Consider the following 22,222-nt stretch of genomic DNA (forward strand, 5'->3'; position numbering starts at 1 on the left):
AGATTGAAGAGACTGCCATCCGTGCGGTACCGGATGTAAACAGCGTCTTCATTGTTGGGGTCTTTCATGGCTTGGTTCAGCATCATGCTGAAGAAGATTGAAAAGAGGGTTGGTGCGAGAACACAGCCTTGCTTCACGCCATTGTTAATGGAGAAGGGTTCAGAGAGCTCATTGCTGTATCTGACCCGACCTTGTTGGTTTTCGTGCAGTTGGATAATCATGTTGAGGAACTTTGGGGGACATCCGATGCGCTCTAGTATTTGCCAAAGCCCTTTCCTGCTCACGGTGTCGAAGGCTTTGGTGAGGTCAACAAAGGTGATGTAGAGTCCTTTGTTTTGTTCTCTACACTTTTCTTGGAGCTGTCTGAGGGCAAAGACCATGTCAGTGGTTCCTCTGTTAGCGCGAAAGCCGCACTGTGATTCTGGGAGAATATTCTCAGCGACACTAGGTATTATTCTATTTAGTAGAATCCTAGCGAAGATTTTGCCTGCAATGGAGAGCAACGTGATTCCCCTGTAGTTTGAGCAGTCTGATTTCTCGCCTTTGTTTTTGTACAGGGTGATGATGGTGGCATCACGAAGATCCTGAGGCAGTTTACCTTGGTCCCAACAAAGCTTGAAAAACTCATGCAGTTTGGCATGCAGAGTTTTGCCGCCAGCCTTCCAGACTTCTGGGGGGATTCCATCCATACCTGCTGCTTTGCCACTTTTCAGTTGTTCGATTGCCTTATATGTCTCATCCAGGGTGGGAACCTCATCCAGCTCTAGCCTTAGGGGCTGTTGAGGGAGCTGGAGCAGGGCGGAATCTTGGACTGAGCGGTTGGTACTGAAAAGAGATTGGAAGTGTTCTGACCATCGGTTGAGGATGGAGATCTTGTCGCTGAGGAGGACTTTGCCGTCTGAGCTGCGCAGCGGGCTTTGGACTTGGGGTGAGGGGCCGTACACAGCCTTTAGAGCCTCGTAGAAACCCCTGAAGTCGCCAATGTCCGCGCTGAGCTGTGTTCGTTTGGCGAGGCTAGTCCACCACTCATTTTGGATCTCCCGGAGTTTGCGCTGAAGATGGCTGCATGCGCGACGGAAGGCTTGTTTCTTCTCTGGACAGGACGGCTTTGTAAGGTGAGCCTGGTGGGCAGCTCGCTTCTTTGCCAGCAGCTCCTGGATTTCCTGGCTGTTTTCGTCAAACCAGTCCTTGTTTTTCCTGGAGGAGAAGCCCAGTACCTCTTCAGTGGATTGCAGTATGGTAGTCTTCAACTGATCCCAGAGGGTTTCAGGGGACGGGTCCGTGAGGCGGGTTGCAACGTCGAGCTTTGCTTTGAGGTTTGCCTGGAAGTTTCCTCTCGCTTCGTCTGACTGCAGTTTTCCAACATTGAACCTCTTTCTGGGGGCTTTATTGTTCCTGGGCTTTGGCTTGAAGTGAAGGTTGAGCTTGCAGCGAACCAGCCGGTGGTCAGTGTGGCATTCCGCGCTAGGCATGACCCTGGTGTGGAGCACATCTTGTTTGTCACTTTCTCGCACCAGGATGTAGTCCAGGAGGTGCCAGTGTTTGGATCGGGGATGCATCCAGGTGGTCTTAAGGCTGTCCCTCTGCTGAAAAAGGGTGTTTGTAATGACAAGCCGCTGTTCTGCGCAGAGCTCCAACAGGAGGCGCCCATTGTCGTTGCACTTGCCGACGCCATGCTTGCCCAGGATTCCTGGCCAGGTTTCTGAGTCTTTGCCGACACGAGCGTTGAAGTCGCCCAGGATGACAACCTTGTCGGCTGTAGGGGTACGTTGGATGAGGTTGCGCAGGTCGGTGTAGAACTTGTTCTTTTCTGCTGGTTCCGCCTGGAGGGTTGGAGCATAGACACTGATGAGGGTGATGTGACGCTTGTTTTGAAGTGGGAGTCGCATGGACATGATTCGGTCCGAGAGGCCTGTCGGAAGGTTTTCGAGTTTGGAGGCAATGAAGCTCTTGACCATGAAGCCTACACCAGATAGGCGTCGTTCATCCGAAGGCTTGCCAGACCAGTAGAGTGTGTAGCCCGCGCCGCGTTCTTGGAAGCTGCCTACATCTGCCAGGCGGACTTCACTGAGAGCGGCTATGTCGATGTCAAGTCTGAGGAGTTCATGTGCAATGAGGGCAGACCGACGTTCAGGTCGATGGCTGTCAGTCTTATCTAGCATGGTTCTGATGTTCCAGCATGCTAGCTTGAGTTTGTGAGCATCTTTTGAGGGGGAGGACGTGGAGGGGGAGGACGTGGAGGGGGAGGACGTGGAGGGGGAGGACGTGGAGGGGGAGGACGTGGAGGGGGAGGACGTGGAGGGGGAGGACGTGGAGGGGGAGGACGTGGAGGGGGAGGACGTGGAGGGGGAGGACGTGGAGGGGGAGGACGTGGAGGGGGAGGACGTGGAGGGGGAGGACGTGGAGGGGGAGGACGTGGAGGGGGAGGACGTGGAGGGGGAGGACGTGGAGGGGGAGGACGTGGAGGGGGAGGACGTGGAGGGGGAGGACGTGGACCTGTCCTCAGGCCTGCGCAAAGGAGCTTTTAGGTGGAGTGCAGTGCGCGCAGTACTGGCCCCACCCTTTACACCCATGGTTCGTGTGCCGTGGCCAAGCAAGCTGGGACGTGGCAGCGAGGTCCTTGGGTCGTAGGTTTTATATCGGAGTGGCCTTCTCCTATGCAGGTTTCTTACCCGGGCTGGAGGGGCCTGCCTCCCCTCCTAGGTCGGTCCATACTGCCCGGACCGGGGCCTCCGTCTGCCTCACTCGACCGAGGCCGGGGCCGCCGTCTCCCCCTTGCTCCTGCCCGTATCGGGGCCGCCGCCGTCTACCCTTCGCCCGGACCGGGGCCGGGGCCGCCGCTGCTCTCCCTGTGCCCGGACTGGGGCCGCCGCCTCCCCCTTGCTCCTGCCCGTATCGGGGCCGCCGCCGTCTACCCTTCGCCCGGACCGGGGCCGGGGCCGCCGCTGCTCTCCCTGTGCCCGGACTGGGGCCGCCGCCTCCCCCTTGCTCCTGCCCGTATCGGGGCCGCCGCCGTCTACCCTTCGCCCGGACCGGGGCCGGGGCCGCCGCTGCTCTCCCTGTGCCCGGACTGGGGCCGCCGCCTCCCCCTTGCTCCTGCCCGTATCGGGGCCGCCGCCGTCTACCCTTCGCCCGGACCGGGGCCGGGGCCGCCGCTGCTGTTCTCCAAACAGCTGTACAAGCTGTTTGGAGAAGGATATATAAAATTCTGCAGGAAATCCATCTGGTCCTGGAGATTTACCTGACTGTAATGAGGAAATAGCCACAGATACTAGCATAGAATATTTGGGAATGTTTTTGGGAGATAAATTGGTAAAATTAGAGAAGGTTATATACATACAAACATTTTAAAACAGATTTTATTTGAAATATTGAAGAATTCATATCCACAGTACTTTGAAGAGGAACTGTGAGGAATGCTATGCACATTTCACAAGTAGGTGCTAATTGAAATGATGTCATGAAGTGAATGGACTATTGTCTTGGAAGAACAGCCAGAGCCAGGTTGTCTGTTTTGGACCTTTTTCGACCTCTCTGCAAAGTGCTCACAACAGATGGACCAGAAGACTCACTCCTATTTGCTGGAGAAGGTCAGGGGTTTTGCAAGTGAGAGAGAGAGGACATACTGCTGACAGTTTGAATCTCAGATAGAGAGAGAGAGAGAGAGAAGGGAGTCTTTGACTGTATGTGACACAGAAAGCTGTTACAAGCCAGTAGAAGCTTGATGGAACAGAAACAGAAGATCCAGAGTGGCAGATGGTTGGAAGTGCTATCTGTCTGATGTTTCTCTTGGAATAAGAGGAACAGAAAAGAATTCTGGTAGTCTGAAAGGAAGAGGTTATCATCTGGATAACCCTGATGCGGCAAGTTTCATCAGCAAGTCATTGAGGTGACTAATGGTGATTCCTCAGTTGTGGAAATCCTGGAACAACACATCTCCCTCTGCAAAACTGCAAGAACCTTCACGAGTGATAACCATTTACCTTTCGAGCACCAAACCCTGGTGAACTTTATACAGATACATGATCCTTTATCCGAAACCCTTTTGGGACAGTGTGTTCCGAATTTCGGATTTTTCCGGATTTCAAAAAGCCCACCTAAATTGTGCTGTCGTATCCACCAGTCCCTCGGCCGCCTGGCCGTCTCCCCTGACTGCGGTCCCTCGGCCGCCTCTCCCGACCGCCGGTCCCTCGGCCGCCTCCCCCGACCGCCAGTCCCTCGGCCGCCTCCCCTGACCACCGGTCCCTCGGCCGCCTCCCCCGACCGCCGGGTCCTCGGCCGCCTCCCCCGACCGCTGGGTCCTTGGCCGCCTCCCCCGACCGCCGGTCCCTCGGCCGCCTCCCCCAGCTGCCGGTCCCCACTTGCCAGATTTTGGAACTTTCCAGATTTTAGATGTCCGGATAAAGAATCATGTACCTGTACATGTTAAATTCTGTGCACAGTATAAGAATTGCCTGCAACCAGTTAACTTGGAAGAATGAGAAGTAAGATTGGACTGTGAATCAAAGAACTTTTCTGAACTTACACACATATTACATACACATGTGCTTTGAATTAGAAGGAGGTTAAATTGGGTTAGTTAAGTTAAAGTTTTATTCTGTTTTCATGTTTAAAGTTAATTAAAAACAACTTTTGTTCAAGTAACTACTTGTCGTAGTGAATATCAATTGCTGCTGTGTTTTGGGCTCGTAACACTACATCCTCCTGCGAAATAAGTTTCTCTAGTCCGTTTCTCTTGTGTTGACAATTTTAGGATTTTTTAAACCATTTTCCTTTTCCAAATTAACACACAATCCGTTAATGAGAAGTAGGTTGAGAATTTCACTGGCTAGTCCTATTATAGATCACCATCTTTTTCATTTGTCTTTTTTGGACGCAGGTTTCAAGGAATGGCATAAATAGGTATTCAAAGTTTTAATGATCTCTTTATTCAATATAATTTTGCTTCTTTTGAACAATTATCAGCTAAATTTAATCTTTCCAGATAATTTAATTTTTTTTAGATATTTACAAATTAGACATTTTGTTCATTCTAAGATTTTGGATTTTTCATGAATTTCCAACATTAATACTCTTGATTTGTTTATTAATTTATGGTTTAATTTTCATGTTAGATTAACATCCAATAATATATTGGATTTAAATTTGGTTCCCATGGCTGAGATCAAGAGCAATTGGGAATGAGATTTGAACTTAACATTTTCAGATGAAGATCAGTATTCTACTCTCAACTTAATTAATGATTCTTCATTTTGTGCAATACACTGCTTATTACAATATAATGTGGTACACAGAACACACAAGTCCAAACTTAATGATCTTGTTTTTATGCAGATATTGATCCACTATGTGAGAAATGTAGCATTTTTGAAGCTTCTTCCCTGATCCATATGTTTTGGGAGTGCACAAGTTTAGAGAGATTCTTGAAAGGCATTTTCCAAACTTTATCAACGATTCTTAAGATTAATTTGGAACCTTGTCCGTTAATTGCTTTGTTTGGTTTTTCTTGTGATTCAAATAAACTTGTATTGGCACCTCAGGAAAACTCTTAGCTTTTATTGCATTGATAGCCAGATGAGCAATTTTATTGAAATGGAAAGATAATTCATCCCTTATTCATACACAATGGGTATATGATGTAATGTCCTATTTAAATTGAGAGAAAATTAGATATAGGATTAAAGATAGAAAGTTTCAATTTATGAAATTATGGGCCCAATTCTTAGATTTTTATAATAATTGGAAGAATTAACAATTATTGTATGTTCCAGTGGTTCTACATTATTGATTTTCAAAAAAAATTAATTCATAAGGTAACCTTGATAAGAGGGAGGGTAGATTAGATTTAGTTTTATCTTTTTTTTTCCTTTCTACAAGTTATTTTAACAAATGGATTGAACGTGGTCGCAGAGATCATTTAAATTAAATGTTTTTTTTAGGTATTACAAGCAATTATTAATATAGTTTTATCTACTTTTTTTATATGCTTGTATAAAAATGAATGATGCAATTGTCAATTCTTTATTTATGCTTGTCTAGTATGTTTTACTTTAAAAATATTTTAAAATGAAAAGAAATGCATCTTACAATTGAATTATAAGAGCTATTGCAACAGAATTTGGTGTGTGTTCTTTATTTACAACAAAAAGATGCATGTATGTAGGATTTTAAAGTAAAACCAAAAATTAGGGAAGAAAACAGGCAATATATCAGATCAATAAAACTTCATCTAAAAGTCAAGGTTTAAAGTGGTACAGAATAGTTTTCAGGGGAAACACAGTGATGACAATTCTACATCTGGACAATTCAAATATTTGTTAATCTGTCAATAAGAACTGCACTTTGATCCTTGAGGTTCTCCCTTGCCCACCCAGTTGGTTCAGGCACAGGTAAATTGTGAATATTTGAAAAATTACCCCAAGCACCACACATTTTATTAAAATTTCATGCAGCAGTATTAAATCACCTTGCAGCTGTCTCTCAATACATAGCCCATTGTTTAAGATATAATTTCAACTGTAAATTGTTCTTGTTATCTTTTCTATGGCTTTGAATACAAAAAACATGTTTTGCAATATAATTAGATTTTGATTGGCTTGCTGTTTAACTCTGCCGCCTTATTCTGCAACTTTTAATCCTCATGGTGACCAGAATTATTTTGAATTTTTAAACCAATCTAGATGGAAGCATTCTTGTGTATTACACTATGGTCACGGTGTTGGAGACTTTCCTGTTTAAATAGATAGAACAGTGTTTTGGAAGAGAGTTTTGGGTTTTCACTACCTTCAGATGCTAATCATGACTATATCAAATCAAATATTAAATAATTAAGAAATGTTGATAGCTCAGGTTTCCAGAGTGAGCCCTGCTCTTTGTGTTTGCTGTTCACCAACATTTGGTGTGTTATGCTTTACCCATCATTGTTCTGGCAGAGCCCACCTTGGAGCAAGGCGTTGGTTCACATAATTAGCTCAACTGGAACAAGTTTCATGAAGAAAACTGCTTTGGCAAGCATACGCTCCAAGTTTGCTGACTTGACAAGGTTTTTAATTGACCCTAACATCGAAGTACTCGAGATGGCAGAGGCCGACAGCATCGAGTCCACGCTGCTGAAGATCCAGCTGCGCTGGGTGGGTCACGTCTCCAGAATGGAGGACCATCGCCTTCCCAAGATCGTATTATATGGCGAGCTCGCCACTGGCCACCGTGACAGAGGTGCACCAAAGAAGAGGTACAAGGACTGCCTAAAGAAATCTCTTGCCGCCTGCCACATTGACCACCGCCAGTGGCCTTATATCGCCTCAAACCGTGCATCTTGGCGCCTCACAGTTCGGCGGGCAGCAACCTCCTTTGAAGAAGACCGCAGAGCCCACCTCACTGACAAAAGACAAAGGAGGAAAAACCCAACACCCAACCCCAACCAACCAATTTTCCCTTGCAACCGTGTCTGCCTGTCCCGCATCGGACTTGTCAGCCACAAACGAGCCTGCAGCTGACGTTGACATTTACCCCCTCCATAAATCTTCGTCCGCGAAGCCAAGCCAAAGAAGAGAAGAAAGAAATATGAAGTAATGATTTCAGAGAAACAAAGTATGTTTCGATAATGAAAAGTACAAATAATAAAAAATGTTCTTGCTGTGACAAAATCCCCTTTCAAATCTGGTCTTGTGGATCCTGCAACAGGTTTATCTTGGTATAAGATCTGAGAGCAGATGCTTTGGTGCAAATGCAGGTGCATGTGAGCAAATTGAGTTTAGGGTGAAGTCCATGCAAAGCTCAGTGGCAAAGCACCATCAGTTTCATCCTGGCAACCTAGCGTGTATAGCCTCTTACTATAAAAGCACAGCACAGAACAGACCCTTCAGCCCGACATGTGCCAATGCATGTAAGCCTACTCTGTGACAACCTAATCTTTCCCAGCCTCATCCATGACCCTCCATTTTTTTCTTGCATCCATGTCCCAATTGTACTAGCCTCCACTACTACTCTTAGCAATGCATTCCAGGCATCCCTCTCTCTCCCTAAAATTACCTCTGATGTTTTCCCTAAACTTTCCTCCATTCACCATAAACAGTAGGAGCGGCAGAGTTGGCATGTGGTTGGCACTATGCCTTTACAGCCCCAGCGATCAGACTGAACCTGGGTTTGAATCCCGTGCTGTCTGTAAGGAGTTTATACATTCTTCCCGTGTTTACATGGATTTTTTCCGGGGTTTCCGGGAGGGGGGGGTCGGTTTCCTCCCACCCTTCAAAATGTAGTGTAGGTTAATGGGGTGTAAATTGGTCGGCACAGACTCGTAGGGCTGAATTGGTCTGTTGCAGTTTAAATTTTAAAATCTTCTGGTATTTGCTGTTGTCATCCTGGGTAAAACGATGCTGGCTGTCCATCCTATCTATGCCCCTCATCAACTTATCCTCTCATCCAACATCGCTCCAAAGAGAAATTTTCTGGTAGCTTTGTCAGCCTTGCTTCATAAAATGTGTTTTCCAATCAGGCAACATCCTGTTAAATCTCATTTGTACCCTTTCTAAAGTCCCTGCATCCTTCCTCTAATGAGGTGCATAGAACTGATGTTATGGTTTTAGTTGGATTTTCATTGTGATGCATCTCTACTGCATCTATTTTGTCCCTTCACCCCCAAGTCCAATCCAGAGGTGCAGGACTCTGAATGAAATTTATACTACTGCATGAGTTCCAATCAATGCAATATAAAGTTCTTTTTGTTCCTTGCTTATTCTGTTTGTGCACCCCTGCCCCTGAGATACAGCAAGCTTTCTATTAACCCAGTGGTTCTCAACCTTTTTCTTTCCACTCACATACCACTTTAAGTATTCCCTATGCCATCAGTGCTCTAAGGGATTGCTTAAGGTAGTACGTGAGTGGAAAGAAAAAGTTTGAAAGCCACTGTTTTAATCACACTCGTTATGTGCACGGTTCCATAACTCCAAGAAAAATGGGCCAATGACAATTTTTCACAAGCAAAATATTTCAGTAACAATTGGGTCTCAAGCCGTAAATCTCAACCTTCCCTTCCCACTCACATATTACCTTAAGCAATCTCTCACTCATCACAGAGCACTGATGGCACAGGGATTACTTAAAATGGTATGTGAGTGGAAAGAAAAAGGTTGAGTACCACTGCTAACCTCTTCATCGGCTCATAGTAATTTCTGTTTGTGAGCAGCTAAATCCATCTGGGCCTCCATGCTTGCTCATTTCCAGTCATTTGAAATGCACTTTGAACTCCTTTAATTTGTTTTAATGTAACCCATTTGTTTTAGATGTCAATCGTACCAGTGCCCAAGAAGAGTGCAGTAACCTGATTTAAGTAGCACTTAAATCAACAGTGATGAAGTGTTTTGAAGGGCTGGTAATGAAGCATATCATATCTGTCTGAGCGGTGACATGAATCCATTCCAGTTTGCCTATTGTAGGAAGAGGTCTACAGCAGATGCCATCTCACTGGCACTACACAAAGCCCTTGAACACCAAAGATGCATTCATTAATGTGCTCTTTATCGACTCCAGTTCAGCATTTAACACCATCATCCCCTCAAAACTGATCAGCAAACTCCAAAACCTGGGACTCTACACCCCAATGTGTAATTGGATCATGGATTTCCTCACCTCCAGACCACAATTAGTGAGGATTGGTAAGAACATCTCCTCCACAATCTCCGTCAGTACCGGAGCACCACAGGGCTGTGTTCTTAGCTCCCTGCTCTACTCACTTTACACCTACATCTGTGCGGTTGGATGTGACAATAGGACCATCTACAAATTAGCTGATGATACCACGATAGTGGGTTGTATAAAGAAAGGGGACGATTCGGCATACAGGAGGGATATTGAAAACTTGGGTGAATGGTGTACCAACAACAAATTTGGACTTAATGTCTCCAAATTTTAGGAGCTGATTGTTGACTGAAGGAAAGGAAAGCCTCGGATGTACAATCCAGTGATCATTGGGGGATCAGAGGTGGAGAGGTTGAGTAAATTTAAGTTCTTGGGAGTCACGATCTCAGAGGATCTTTCCTGGACCCAACACACCAATGGAATTGTGAAGAAAGTTCATCAGTGACTCTACTTCCTCAGGAGTTTGTGGAGGTTTGGTAAAACACCAGAAACTCTTGCAGATTTCTAGGGGTGTGGTGGAAAGTGTGCTGACTGGCTACATCATGGTCTGGCATGGACACCCATACCCCATGAGCGCAAATCCCTCCAAAATGTAGTGGATACAGCCCCAGGACATTGCAGGCAAAACCCTCCCTGCCATTGAGTACATCTACAGGGAACGCTGCTGCTGGAGAGCAGCAGCAATCATCAACGACCCTCACCACCCAGCACACACACTGTTCTCGCTGCTACTTTGACGCAATGAAAAGGGATTTAAATTGTGTTAGCTGTTAGGTTGCATGCATTTCACAGACAACAATGTCTTGCAAATTTCCAAGGGCAGGTGGAAAGAAAAGGTTCTGGGCTTCAGCAACATTTGCAAGCAAAGCCTGGATATGACAACATTTGCAAACGGAAACCAAAAAAAAAGTGCCTGGAACATCAAGAGGGGAGGGGAAGAGAACTGGAGAGAAGGTAGTCAGCAGGAGGCAGTCTGAGAAAAGGCTGGACAGAAGAGGAGTTTGCTGAAAAGGCTTCCTTTTTCAAGACTGGGCAGAGTTCTAATATGGTAGCCGGAATGTACTCTCTGTGGAAATCAGGAGTGGTGACTAGTCTTTCTAGTGTGGCAAAGAGGAGAAGAATTCTGTGAGAAGAACCTGGAAAGAAGATCAGTTTCTTCTAGAAGATGTTCTTGTTTGGGGTGTCCAACAAGCAACAGTCATCTCTCTGTAACCCTCCACAACTTTCCTGCTTGGTAAAGCACTGAAGTTTGCTTGAATGTAATGACTGTTTGATTCTGTGCACAAGATTGAAGATTACTGGAAACTGTAGCCTTGGACACATGAACAGTGGAAGATTGGCCAGTAAAAAGGACTTCTTTGAAAACACACACTTGCGCTTAGATTAGGTGGATGGGGGAGGAAGGGATTGTGTAAATAACAGTGTTGATAAATTAAGTGTTGATCTTGTTGTTTGCTGCTGGTATAAGGGGTTCACTGAACTCGTAACACTACCATCAGGAAAGAGGTATCGGTGCCACAAGACTTGCACCACCAGGTCCAGGAACAGCTGCTCCCCCTCCACCATCAGACTCTTCAACAGCAAACTCAATCTGGGACTCGTTTAAGGACTCTTACCTGTGCACTTTATTGATTTTCTTTTTGTCCTTTATGTATTACACTGTCAGTTTATTTACATCTGTTACCTGTTTACACGTTTATGCTGTGTACGGTTTTTTTTACACCACCAATACATGGCAATTCTGCCTGGCCCATAGCAAAAAGGAACCTCAGAGTTGTATGTAATGTCATGTATGCACTCTGACAATAAATCTGAAATCTATTATCTCATATATTCTCATTGATGACTGGATTTCCTGCATACCTAATCTATCATTATCCTTTCTGTTGCCATTAATATGCCATTCTATTTGATATATTCTGTTTTAAATAAGAGTAAAATGGGATTCCTTTCCACTTACTTTGTCCATATTCTCATTGTAATGGAGTATCCTTGCTGAAGCCTGCAAAACTCTAAGGGGTCAATCAGGGTTCCCCTGATTGGGAGGCTAAAGCCAAGTGGTTAACACTTTAAAATTCAGAAGAGAAAGGATTTCTTGGATGGTTTAGAATGTTTGAAATTTTCTACCCAAGAATGATCTGGATAAGATCCATAGAGTGGTGCATTGAAGACTGAGATCAGTATTTGGACTGGAGGGGACTCCAGAGTTATGGTGAATAGGTAAAAAAGTGGAGGTGAAACCTAAGATCAAGTCATGATTTAATTGGATGGCTGAATTGTGCTTTCTTATTGTTTTTTGAGTTCAATATTAACTTTTAAATCATGACTTTTAAGAATTGTCACAGAAGCTGAGGTGCAGCCTTACCTAGTTATTTAGAATGGTGTGAATTATCAAAACATTCCAGCTCATTAATTTATCATGAATTCCCAGTGCTTTTACCTTAATCAAAACTCACAACTACAAAGCTTTCCATGTGCATTTTTATAAAGGCAAACACTTGCTGATTTTCCTTGTATCTGACATAATTTGTTACCTTGTAGAGATGGATTGGAAATGCAATATTAAATGTATTGCAGTTTAGATATCAATCTCCTGAAATATTGGCAACTCTGCATAATGTTTAGAGTTGTTGATATTTGGATTCCTTTTTCTTTGTCTACGTTTGCTCTTTCTTAATGTAACATGCAATTTTCATGTTTCATTTATTTTCAGATTGTTACCATAATTGTGGAGATTACAAGGTGAAAACCCTGAATTGTTAAGATTCTGCCAGTTTAATTATTTCTAATCCTTTGTTATTAGGTTGTGTCGCCTCACCATGGAGCAGTAGCAGCTATCAAAGGTAAGAGATTTTTAGTGCATGGGTTGGCCCAATGTATCCTAGAATTAAATTCTCACTGAATGGTCCTGTTGATTTATTACTTTTCTATGAATGAACATGTGAAAACTAAGCATTATGGCTCTTTAATGCAAGGTTTAGAATGACTTGAACTTGCTAGATTGTTGTTGAAATATTCATAATATGCACCAATCTTTTACCAATCTTTTGGTAACTGTCATTTAATGGAAAAAAAATGACTGACTGTGTAATGAAGTTATACATTAATAAAGTAACCAGTGCACTTCAGAGAAAGTTAAATCCTTGGTTTCGATTAATTAATGTTTTGTTTTGTTTGCAGTATTTACATTTCTGCCTCTCGTCTGGTTCATCATCACACATGTAATACTGAAAGTGCAACCCAAAGTTAGCTGTCTTTTGTTTGAAAATCAATTGAGTGCCCAATATCAGGTGGACATTTTTAAAAAAAAAATGCAAGGTTTAAGTGCCCGGGAATTGCTCAAAGGGGTGTTAACCAAGTCTGCTAGATCTCCTTTCAGAGGAGCTTAAAATATTGCAGCTTCCCAAATTTGTTCCCATTCTTGCTGCACTTGACGTTTTGACAATCAGGTTTATCCCCCGAGCTAAAATAGTGACTTAAAAATGATAAAATATACTTTACTGAGGCCACAAATGACATCCTGTATTTTTGCAACCATCCTGCATCATTGTTTCCCACCTGTTTTACAGCCATGGGGCTTTGTCAAACTTACGACCTCATCCATTGTTTGCCGCAGTGGCAAACACTGAAAAGACTGGCTGAGTTCCTCCAGCATTTCGGTGTATTTTTGCTTCAATCGCAGTGTCTGCAGACTTTCGTGTTTCACTTGGTAATATATCTTTACCTCCTGTGGATGCTGCGAGACCGGCCGAGTTCCTCCAGCATCTCTGTGGAAGAAGGGCTCAGGCCCGGAACGTCGGTAATATATCTTTACCTCCTGTGGATGCTTCAAGACCGGCTGAGTTCCTCCAGCATCTCTGTGGAAGAAGGACTCGGGCCCGGAACGTCGGTAATATATCTTTACCTCCTGTGGATGCTTCAAGACCGGCTGAGTTCCTCCAGCATCTCTGTGGAAGAAGGACTCGGGCCCAGAACGTCGGTAATATATCTTTACCTCCTGTGGATGCTTCAAGACCGGCTGAGTTCCTCCAGCATCTCTGTGGAAGAAGGACTCAGGCCCGGAACGTCAATAATATATCTTCACCTCCTGTGGACACTGCGAGACTGGCTGAGTTCCTCCAGCATCTCTGTGGAAGAAGGACTCAGGCCTGAAATGTCGGTAATATATCTTCACCTCCTGTGGATGCTGCGGGACGGGCTGAGTTCCTCCAGCATTTCTGTGGAAGAAGGAGTCAGGCCCGAAACGTCAGTAATATATCTTCACCTCCTGTGGTCACTGCGAGACTGGCCAAGTTCCTCCAGTATCTTTGTGGAAAAAGGGCTCAGGCCTGAAATGTCGGTAATATATCTTCACCTCCTGTGGACGCTTCAAGACCGGCTGAGTACCTCCAGGATCTCTGTGATTATTACATGCGCAATATATATCAGCTACATAAATAATTTTCAAGTCAGAACGGTGTGCAACAGAGAGAAAACAGTAGATGGTGGTTTTCCCATGCTTGTCCTTCTTGGTGATATAGGTCATGGATTAGAGATGTTAGAGTGGCCTAAGTAACCACTGTGTATTTTGTAGATGGCCCACACATAGTTTATTGTTGCTTTAATGTTATTGTGATAGCAACATGCAGAACTTCCAAAATGGATGCAACTATTCAAGAATTAAGTAGCAAGAAAATAATAAAACCTTGGAAATGTAACTTTTCTCCCAATGTTTGAATAAAAAATCCTTGGTTCATGGTTATCTTTTTCTTCCTGGGTAAGTATCTTCCATATTTATTACATTGCGATGGAGTAGCACCCATACCCTGAAGTGCCCTTGCTCTCCATTCTTTGAGCCAGCATTGTAAGGAAGCTAAAATAAATGCTTGTCTGCTTTTCTCCCAGCAGGCAGAGCAATTCCCTGCAGAGGGTTTACTCCAGATTAATGCACATTTAAGGGGGAGTACACACACTTAACCCTGGATGATTTATTTTTTCCATCTTTATGTCCACAGCAGGAGATGAAGAGACAGGGAAAACTTCTGATGATATTAGTTCGAGCTTGGGGCAGAGCTGCAGTTTGTATAAAGATGCAAATGATGAACAAGGTGAGCTTGGCATGCAAGATTTTGACTGAAAAGCAGTTCAGTGCAATAGTCAAGCTGAGTGTTAATGAAATGTGAATACAGGCATACTTTTATAAGGTACAATATAAAATATTGTATAAAATATGCTTAGAACAAATTGGTCATTTATTTGTAGATTCTGGTCTATAAAGGAGTAACAAAGTAAAGTTATTTCCAGAAATGTGCTGCAGGGATACTATGGGGCTCATTTTTTTGCATGAGCTGTTTTCCTTTACATCCATAATAATCTGCATTTTAAAGGAGGATTTGGGAAAAGAAAGATAAAATAACACCAGTTTTTAAAAATTAATTTTTGACCATACATGCAGTCAATTACAAAATTAAAAATACAAGTACTAAAGTAAATCCATTATTTACTCCACGATGATTATACCCCAACCTCCCAACTCCCACCCACCCAAGAAAGACCTCAAAGAAAAAGATAAAGATAAAGGAAAGAAAAAAGAAAAGCAAGACAGATTGATGAAAAGATCTGCTCACTCCACCCAGTTTTCGAGTATTAGGTTGAATATAATTAAAGATTTACACCTGAGATTTGTAAATATGGATGCCAAACTTGTAAAAATACAGTTATAGGTAATTTTCTCTTGGGGAATGCAACTATGCATCTCTGCATTCCAACGTGCCATACCTAGATGTGAATCAAACTTCCATGCAACTGCTATATATTTTCTGACCACTGCCAGTGCAATTTTAACAAATTCTGTTTGATGTTTGGATAATTTCAGTTTAGGTCTTATCCCTGTTATATTAAATATAATTCTGGGTTTTGTGGAAATTTGATTCCTATAATCTGCTCTAAGAAATTTCCTGGATCAACCCAAAAAGGCCATACTTTAGAATATAAGGAAGTTGAATGTAAAAACCTTCCTACCTCCTCGCCACATCTAAAACATCAGGCTGATGTCTGAATTTAATTTGTTTAATTTCTGTGGTGTGAGATATAATTGATGCAAAAAATTATATTGTACGAATCTATATCTCACATTTATCATGTTAGCCATATTATCCCGACATAATACAGATCAGGTTTACTCGTTGATTCTTGCATTGAAGTCTGATTCCCATCTCTGTTTGTACTTGTGAACCCTTATTTGGGTGTTCCCATTTGAAGGAAATAACACCAGTTGGACATAATATGGGAACATGGCAGGAAGAACACATGCTGCCCCTCAGGGCTGCTCTGCCTTCTGGTAATAGGACCTTATTCCTGCCTGACCCCATATCTGTCTATTCTCTGAGTATCCAGAAATCTGTTGATCTCTACCTTGAATATACTCAGTACCCAAGCCTTTCATAGAGGCTTACAAAGTGTCACTACCTTCTGTGTAAAGTGTGAAGAAATATCTTCTCGTCTCTGTCACATTTGTGGCCCGAAATGTGAAGTTAATAACACTAATAATGCAAGTTTTACCAGTTAAACATCTCCGTGTCTTTATTCTCCAGCTTTCATTGTTCCTCCATTTCGCGCTCTTCTCTCTCTCTCATACCACGTGACTTCCGGTCAGGTGAATACATCTCATGCATATTCATTATCATGACATCCCTCCTTTTACCAGAAATAAACTTTACACCTCAATGTTGAAATGTAAACACCGTCACCTTATCAATATGCCTCGGAACCAACAAACAATGTCCAACAAACAAACAAGTTCAAACTCCTTCTACACACAATGTAACATGAACATGTTGTAACTAACTGTAATACAATAACTCAACTAACTAAAATGTACTACATACAGCACTCATACACGCACTTTGATATAAGATTAAATCACTGTCCCAATGTTCTTTTATCAATCCAACTGTCACACACTTAGAAATACGGCACAAAGTCTTTGTATCGTTTAGGCGCTTTCCTGTCTCGTTTCGGCCTTCCTGCGACACTATCGTTGCTACTCGGTTGTTCACTCTCAGCGTCGGAAACACTGCTCGCCACGGCCTCGGGTGCTTCTGGCCCTCTAGTCACTTCATCAGGAATGCTGGTAACCGCCTCGGGAACATCATCTGGTCTCTCAGGTTGAGCATCTCGTATTGGACTTTCAACCTCCTCGCTCGATGTCTCTCTGGACTGGTACCTTTTTACACCTGACATATTTCTTTTGTACAGGACTCCAGCCGGAGACTTGACTGTTACCATACTGCCACTTCTGGATACGACAGTGTGGGGTTGATGGTAATAAGGTGTGTCTAGCTTACCACCATTCTCATGCCTCACCAGAAGATTATCTCCTGGCATGATGTCTGAGTACCTGGCTCCACGTCTTGAGTCTGTGTACAGCTTTGCTGCTCCTTTCTTTTCAGCATCGTGGTCCCTCATCTCCTGGTCATCCCAGATTTCCTTTATTTCGGGCATTTTGGTGCGGATTTTTCTCCCAAAAAATGCTTCTGCAGGACTTCTTCCTGTGGTTGCATGGGGCGTTGCCCGATAGACAGCCACATAAGATAGCAATGCTTCTCGCCAATTTTGTCCTTCTGCGTGAGCAATCCGTAATCGTTTTTCAATGGACTGATTTTGTCTCTCTACTTCCCCGTTGGCTTGCGGCCATTTCGGAGTTACTTTATGATGGTGGATACCTGTGGTCCTCATGTATTCAGCAAATGTCTCTGAAATGAATTGTGGACCATTGTCAGAGTATAGCGTAACAGGCAATCCATATCTTGCGAAGATCTCTGCTAATGCTTGTATTGTTTTTTCTGTGGTCGTGGACCTCATCACAACGTACTCATAGTATCTGCTGTAGTAATCTATCACTACCATGATTGATTCACCAGTCGGTAAAGGTCCAAGAAAATCAACGGCTACGTCGATCCACGGTCCTGTCGGGAATTGCGTACTCCGGATCGGCTCTGGAGGATTACTCCTACTTGTGATTTGACATCCATGGCAAGTTTTGACAAATTTCTCTGCGTCTTTATCACAACCTGGCAACCATACTTTACTCCTGAGGTTTTGCTTGGTACCAACAATACCTAGGTGTCCTTCATGCGTTAAGGATACGATCTTCGGTCTCAACCTCTGTGGTATCACCAATCTACAACCTCTCAATACACACTGTCCGATGCAACAAAGTTCGTCTCTAATGGGAATGTAAGCCTTGTGAGTACACTTGTCCCATTGTCCACTCTGGATACATTTTCTCACTTCCATGAGTTCTGGGTCATGTTCGGACTCTCTCTCAACTTCCTTCGTGGTCACAGCTTTCGGTGTCGACTGAATAGCTACGAAGCGTACAAAGCTCTCTGCTTCTGTCCCCAATTCTGACTTGGATTGTGGGCCTCCATCCTTCACCAATCTGGACAGTGGATCAGCAATGTTTGCTTTGCCAGCAATGTGAACTACTTTGTACTTGTAGGGTTGGAGTCGGAGTACCCATCGCTCTATTCTGGCACACGGTTTGGATCTAGCGGCATAGATCACTTCTAATGGTTTATGATCTGTGATGAGTTCAAATTCAATGCCATACAAATATGCATGGAACCTCTCACAGGCCCATACAAGTCCGAGTGCTTCTTTCTCTGTCTAAGAATATCTTCTTTTCACATCTGATAACGATCTGCTGGCGTAGGCAATGATTCTTGGTCCTACATCATGTATCTGTACCAACACGGCTCCTAAACCAACAGGACTAGCATCCGCTATGACTTTGGTTGGTGCAGCCGGATCATAATATCATAATATCCAAGAGTATCAGCATCTGTCAGACTTTGCTTCAGCGTTGTGAACGCTTTTTTCTGCTCCGATCCAAGTTTCCTTAGTGGTTCTGCCACTGTAGCAAAATTAGGGATGAACTTTGCGCAATAATTGACCAATCCTAGGAAACTCCTCACCTCCGTTGCGTTCTGTGGTGCACGTGCATCTGCAATAGCCTTCACCTTGGCCTCTGCTGGGTTTAGTCCTTCCCGTGTAAGTCTGTGTCCCATGAAGTCCATTTCTGACACACCGAACTGGCACTTGTTTCCATTCGCGGTAAGGCCTGCCTCCTGTAGTCTAGATAGTACACGCCTCAACCGTCTGTCATGCTCTTCCTTGGTGGGTGCATGGACTATGATGTCGTCAGAAATGTTGGCAACTCCAGGAATGCCTTGAATCACTCGATGGATTTCATATTGGTAGATCTCAGAAGCTGCATTAATGCCGAACGATAGTCTTTTGTATCGGTACAATCCACAGTGAGTCACAAATGTTGTTACGTCTCGGGATTCTGGGTCCAGCTCTAATTGATGATAGCCCCATTTTAAATCAATTTTTGAGAATATCTTACTGGTAGTTAACTCTTGAAGTATTTCCTCCACTGTTGGTATAGGGTGTCGTTCTCGAATTATAGCTTCATTGGCCATTCTCATATCAACACACAGTCTTATGTCACCATTTGGTTTGGGCACAATCACTACTGGGCTAACCCATTGCGTCGAATGTTCCACAGGTTCAATAATGTCTTGCTCTATCAACTCTTTAATTTTGGCTTCGACTTTCCCACGAAGTCCAAACGGAGTTCTGCGCACTGGTTGCTCCTTGGGTTTGACCGTTTTGTCCACCGCTAGCTTTAGTTGTCGACCTTTCAGCTTTCCTACTCCTTGGAAAACTGCGGGGAATTCTTGCTTCATATCCTCGTATGACTGAACTGAATTGACAAGAGCTCCAATATGAAGTATTGCCAGGTCTTGCGCTGTGCGTCTACTCAGCAATGGTTCTCCCCTCTCGTCTATGACAACAAACTCTGCTTCGGTGTACTTATCACCAGCTTCAACAGTTGCAGTAAAACATCCAATGGTCTGCAATGGCTTGGTTGCTGTATATGGATACATTTTCTTGGGGCACTTCCTTGAGGTACAGATGATCTTTTTCCTTTTCAATTTCTCCCACAAATGTCGATCAATTACAATACTGTCACTGCCTGAGTCTACAATGACCTGAACTGTCACACCACCAATGATCACTGGGACCTTCTCATGATGTACATCATTCAATGTAAATTGATAATATCTCTGTCCATCCTGGTTATCATCATCATCGTCACTTTCTGGGTCACCATCGATATGGCGGATAGTGTCTTTCTTTCCAGGATACTTTCCTTTCCCCCAAGCTTTGCCTTTGGAAGCTGTGCTCTTCCCCTTCTGGTCTGCATTGGACTTGCTTTTGCACTTCTTTGCAAAGTGGTCTTTACCTCCGCACTTTCTGCAAACTTTGCCTTTTGCTGGGCAGCATGGGTCTTTTCCAAAATGACCTCTGTTTCCACATCGATAACACTCCACGTCATGTCTCGACATATATCTTGGCTGGTTATGCGATAGCCTCTTAACTTGCTGGCTTGAGTTGTCCTTCAGGGTCATGGTATGAAATTGCTCCTCAACAGCCTCTAATGCAGCAGCAATGGCTAAAGCATCGGTGAGCTTCAACTCACTCCCTTTTTCCAGCAGACGTCTCCTGAGCTTTTCTGATCTGCAGTGCTGCACGACTTGATCCAATAATTGGTTGTCCAAATCAGCTGCCATGTAATTGCGTCCAACAGCCAGCTGGCGCAATCTCGTCACGTACTGAGCAATCGTTTGTCCATCTTCTTGTTTCGTTCTCCGAAACAAATGGCGTTGAAATGTAGCATTCGGTGTCACTACATAGTGTACATTCAATGCATCGACCGCTTTCCGGTATTCATCCTTCCTACCTGTATTCAAAAGTGTCTTAAAAGTTTCCCGAACTGCGGGTCCTGCAGTGAAAAGAAGTAACGCCCTGCTCTGTGCTTTTTGTTCCACCGTACCGCTATCGAGAAATAGGCCACGACTGTCGGCGTAGGCTTCAAATTCTTCCAGCCATGCCTTCCACTTCACACTTACAGTGCTTGGATCACCAGTCGGGTCAAAATGAGGAACACCTCGAAGTGTTAAAAAATTAGCTTCTGTGCCTGCCATGAGGAAACTTTTTTCAGCCCAAAGCCACCAAATCAAAAATCAAAATTCTTATCACATTTAAGTTCTAAAATGTTGTTGTTTTAATCCTCATCGCCAATGTCACATTTGTGGCCCGAAATGTGAAGTTAATAACACTAATAACGCAAGTTTTACCAGTTAAACATCTCCGTGTCTTTATTCTCCAGCTTTCATTGTTCCTTCATTTCGCGCTCTTCTCTCTCTCTCATACCACGTGACTTCCGGTCAGGTGAATACATCTCATGCATATTCATTATCATGACAGTATCTGTCCTACATGGTGACTCCTTGTGTCCCTTCTGGATATCATTTATCCAGTGAGGCCCTGTAAGAAATTTTCTGTGTTTGAATGATAGTTCCTTTTGTTCCTAACTTGAGTGTTATTGGCTTCCCTCATCGAATAAAACCACCTCATCCTAGGATCAATCGTGATCAGGGAGACGAGATCCGTACATTTTCCCAAGGTGCAGATGTCAAATGCGAGAGGGCAGAGGTTGAAAGTGAGAGGGGAAAGTTTAAAGGGAAGATTTTCTTTACTCAGGGAGGTGTCGTTTCACCATAATCTTATACAATGGATCAATAAGTCAGTGCTCTTGCACTCAAATCCTGTGGCTGTCAGGTCGATATATTGTCTTCCTAACTGCTTATTAAAACTGCACATTAAGTAATTTGTGCTTGATGTCTCTGAATGCCCGCACCTTTCAATTTATTACTACTTAAAAAAATACTATGCTATTGTTTCTACCAAATCTGATGATCTTGTCATTTCTTTACAGCATAGAAACAATACTATCTTAGAACAGGCCCTTTGGCCCTCTCATGTCCATTCCTTCTGTGATATCAATCTAATCAATCCCATCTACCTGCATATGGTCTGTACTGTCATCCCTCTATTCCTTGCCTGTTCATGCCTCTAAATAAATTTCTCTTAAATGTTGCCTTTGTAGCTTTCTACAATCTCCCTAGCAGGAAGTCCAGGGTACCTGTATATGGTTGCATGTTTTTTTAAAATAACTTATCTCTCTTTTTTAAACTTTTCTCCCTCCCCTTAAACCCCTGCCCTCCAGTATTTGATATTTGCATCCTGGGAAAAATTCTGGTTATCTATCAATTATATTGCATCTGGTGTGCCCTTGACGCATGGAGAGCAAGGAGCAGAGACACAGTGCTCCCGCAGGGACCAACCAGTTGTCGTCAGGTCCACACAGCCTTTAAACAGCATATAAATGGAGTTGACCGTGGTTTTATTTTAAAATTCTGTGACCGCATGCTCCCAATATGGCGGCACCTATGATTGGCAGCAGCCTCGAGAGGTGCAGACTTCGGGGAAGCAGAGGACTGGTGCAGTGCACCAGAAAACTGGGAGAGCACACCTCACAATTCGGCATCCCTGGGACCTTGGTGATGTCAAACTGCCAGATTCTTTGGATTATTGATTCTTACCCCTATTAATATTCCAATTAAATCACTGTTTAAGATGTAATACAATGTTTTTGAAAGAAAATGTAGTTATTGAGAAAGACAGGAAACAA

The 22,222-nt window shown here is 43.7% G+C and overlaps 1 protein-coding gene across 6 annotated transcripts in view; it reads left to right on the top strand.

The window, feature by feature from the left end:
• Positions 1-22,222, top strand: part of pcnx1 (pecanex 1) — a 250,671-nt gene that overhangs the window by 79,932 nt on the left and 148,517 nt on the right. For 5 of the 6 annotated variants that reach the window (XM_069918117.1, XM_069918119.1, XM_069918120.1 and 2 more), the window contains exons 4-5: positions 12,440-12,479; positions 14,631-14,723. In XM_069918117.1, coding sequence (XP_069774218.1) covers positions 12,440-12,479; positions 14,631-14,723 — 133 coding nt within the window. The remainder of the gene's footprint in view (positions 1-12,439; positions 12,480-14,630; positions 14,724-22,222) is intronic. The other variant, XM_069918118.1, reaches the window with a different exon arrangement.

The sequence above is a fragment of the Narcine bancroftii genome, chromosome 2 (assembly GCF_036971445.1).
Source record: "Narcine bancroftii isolate sNarBan1 chromosome 2, sNarBan1.hap1, whole genome shotgun sequence".
In the NCBI taxonomy this organism is placed as follows: Eukaryota; Metazoa; Chordata; class Chondrichthyes; order Torpediniformes; family Narcinidae; genus Narcine; species Narcine bancroftii.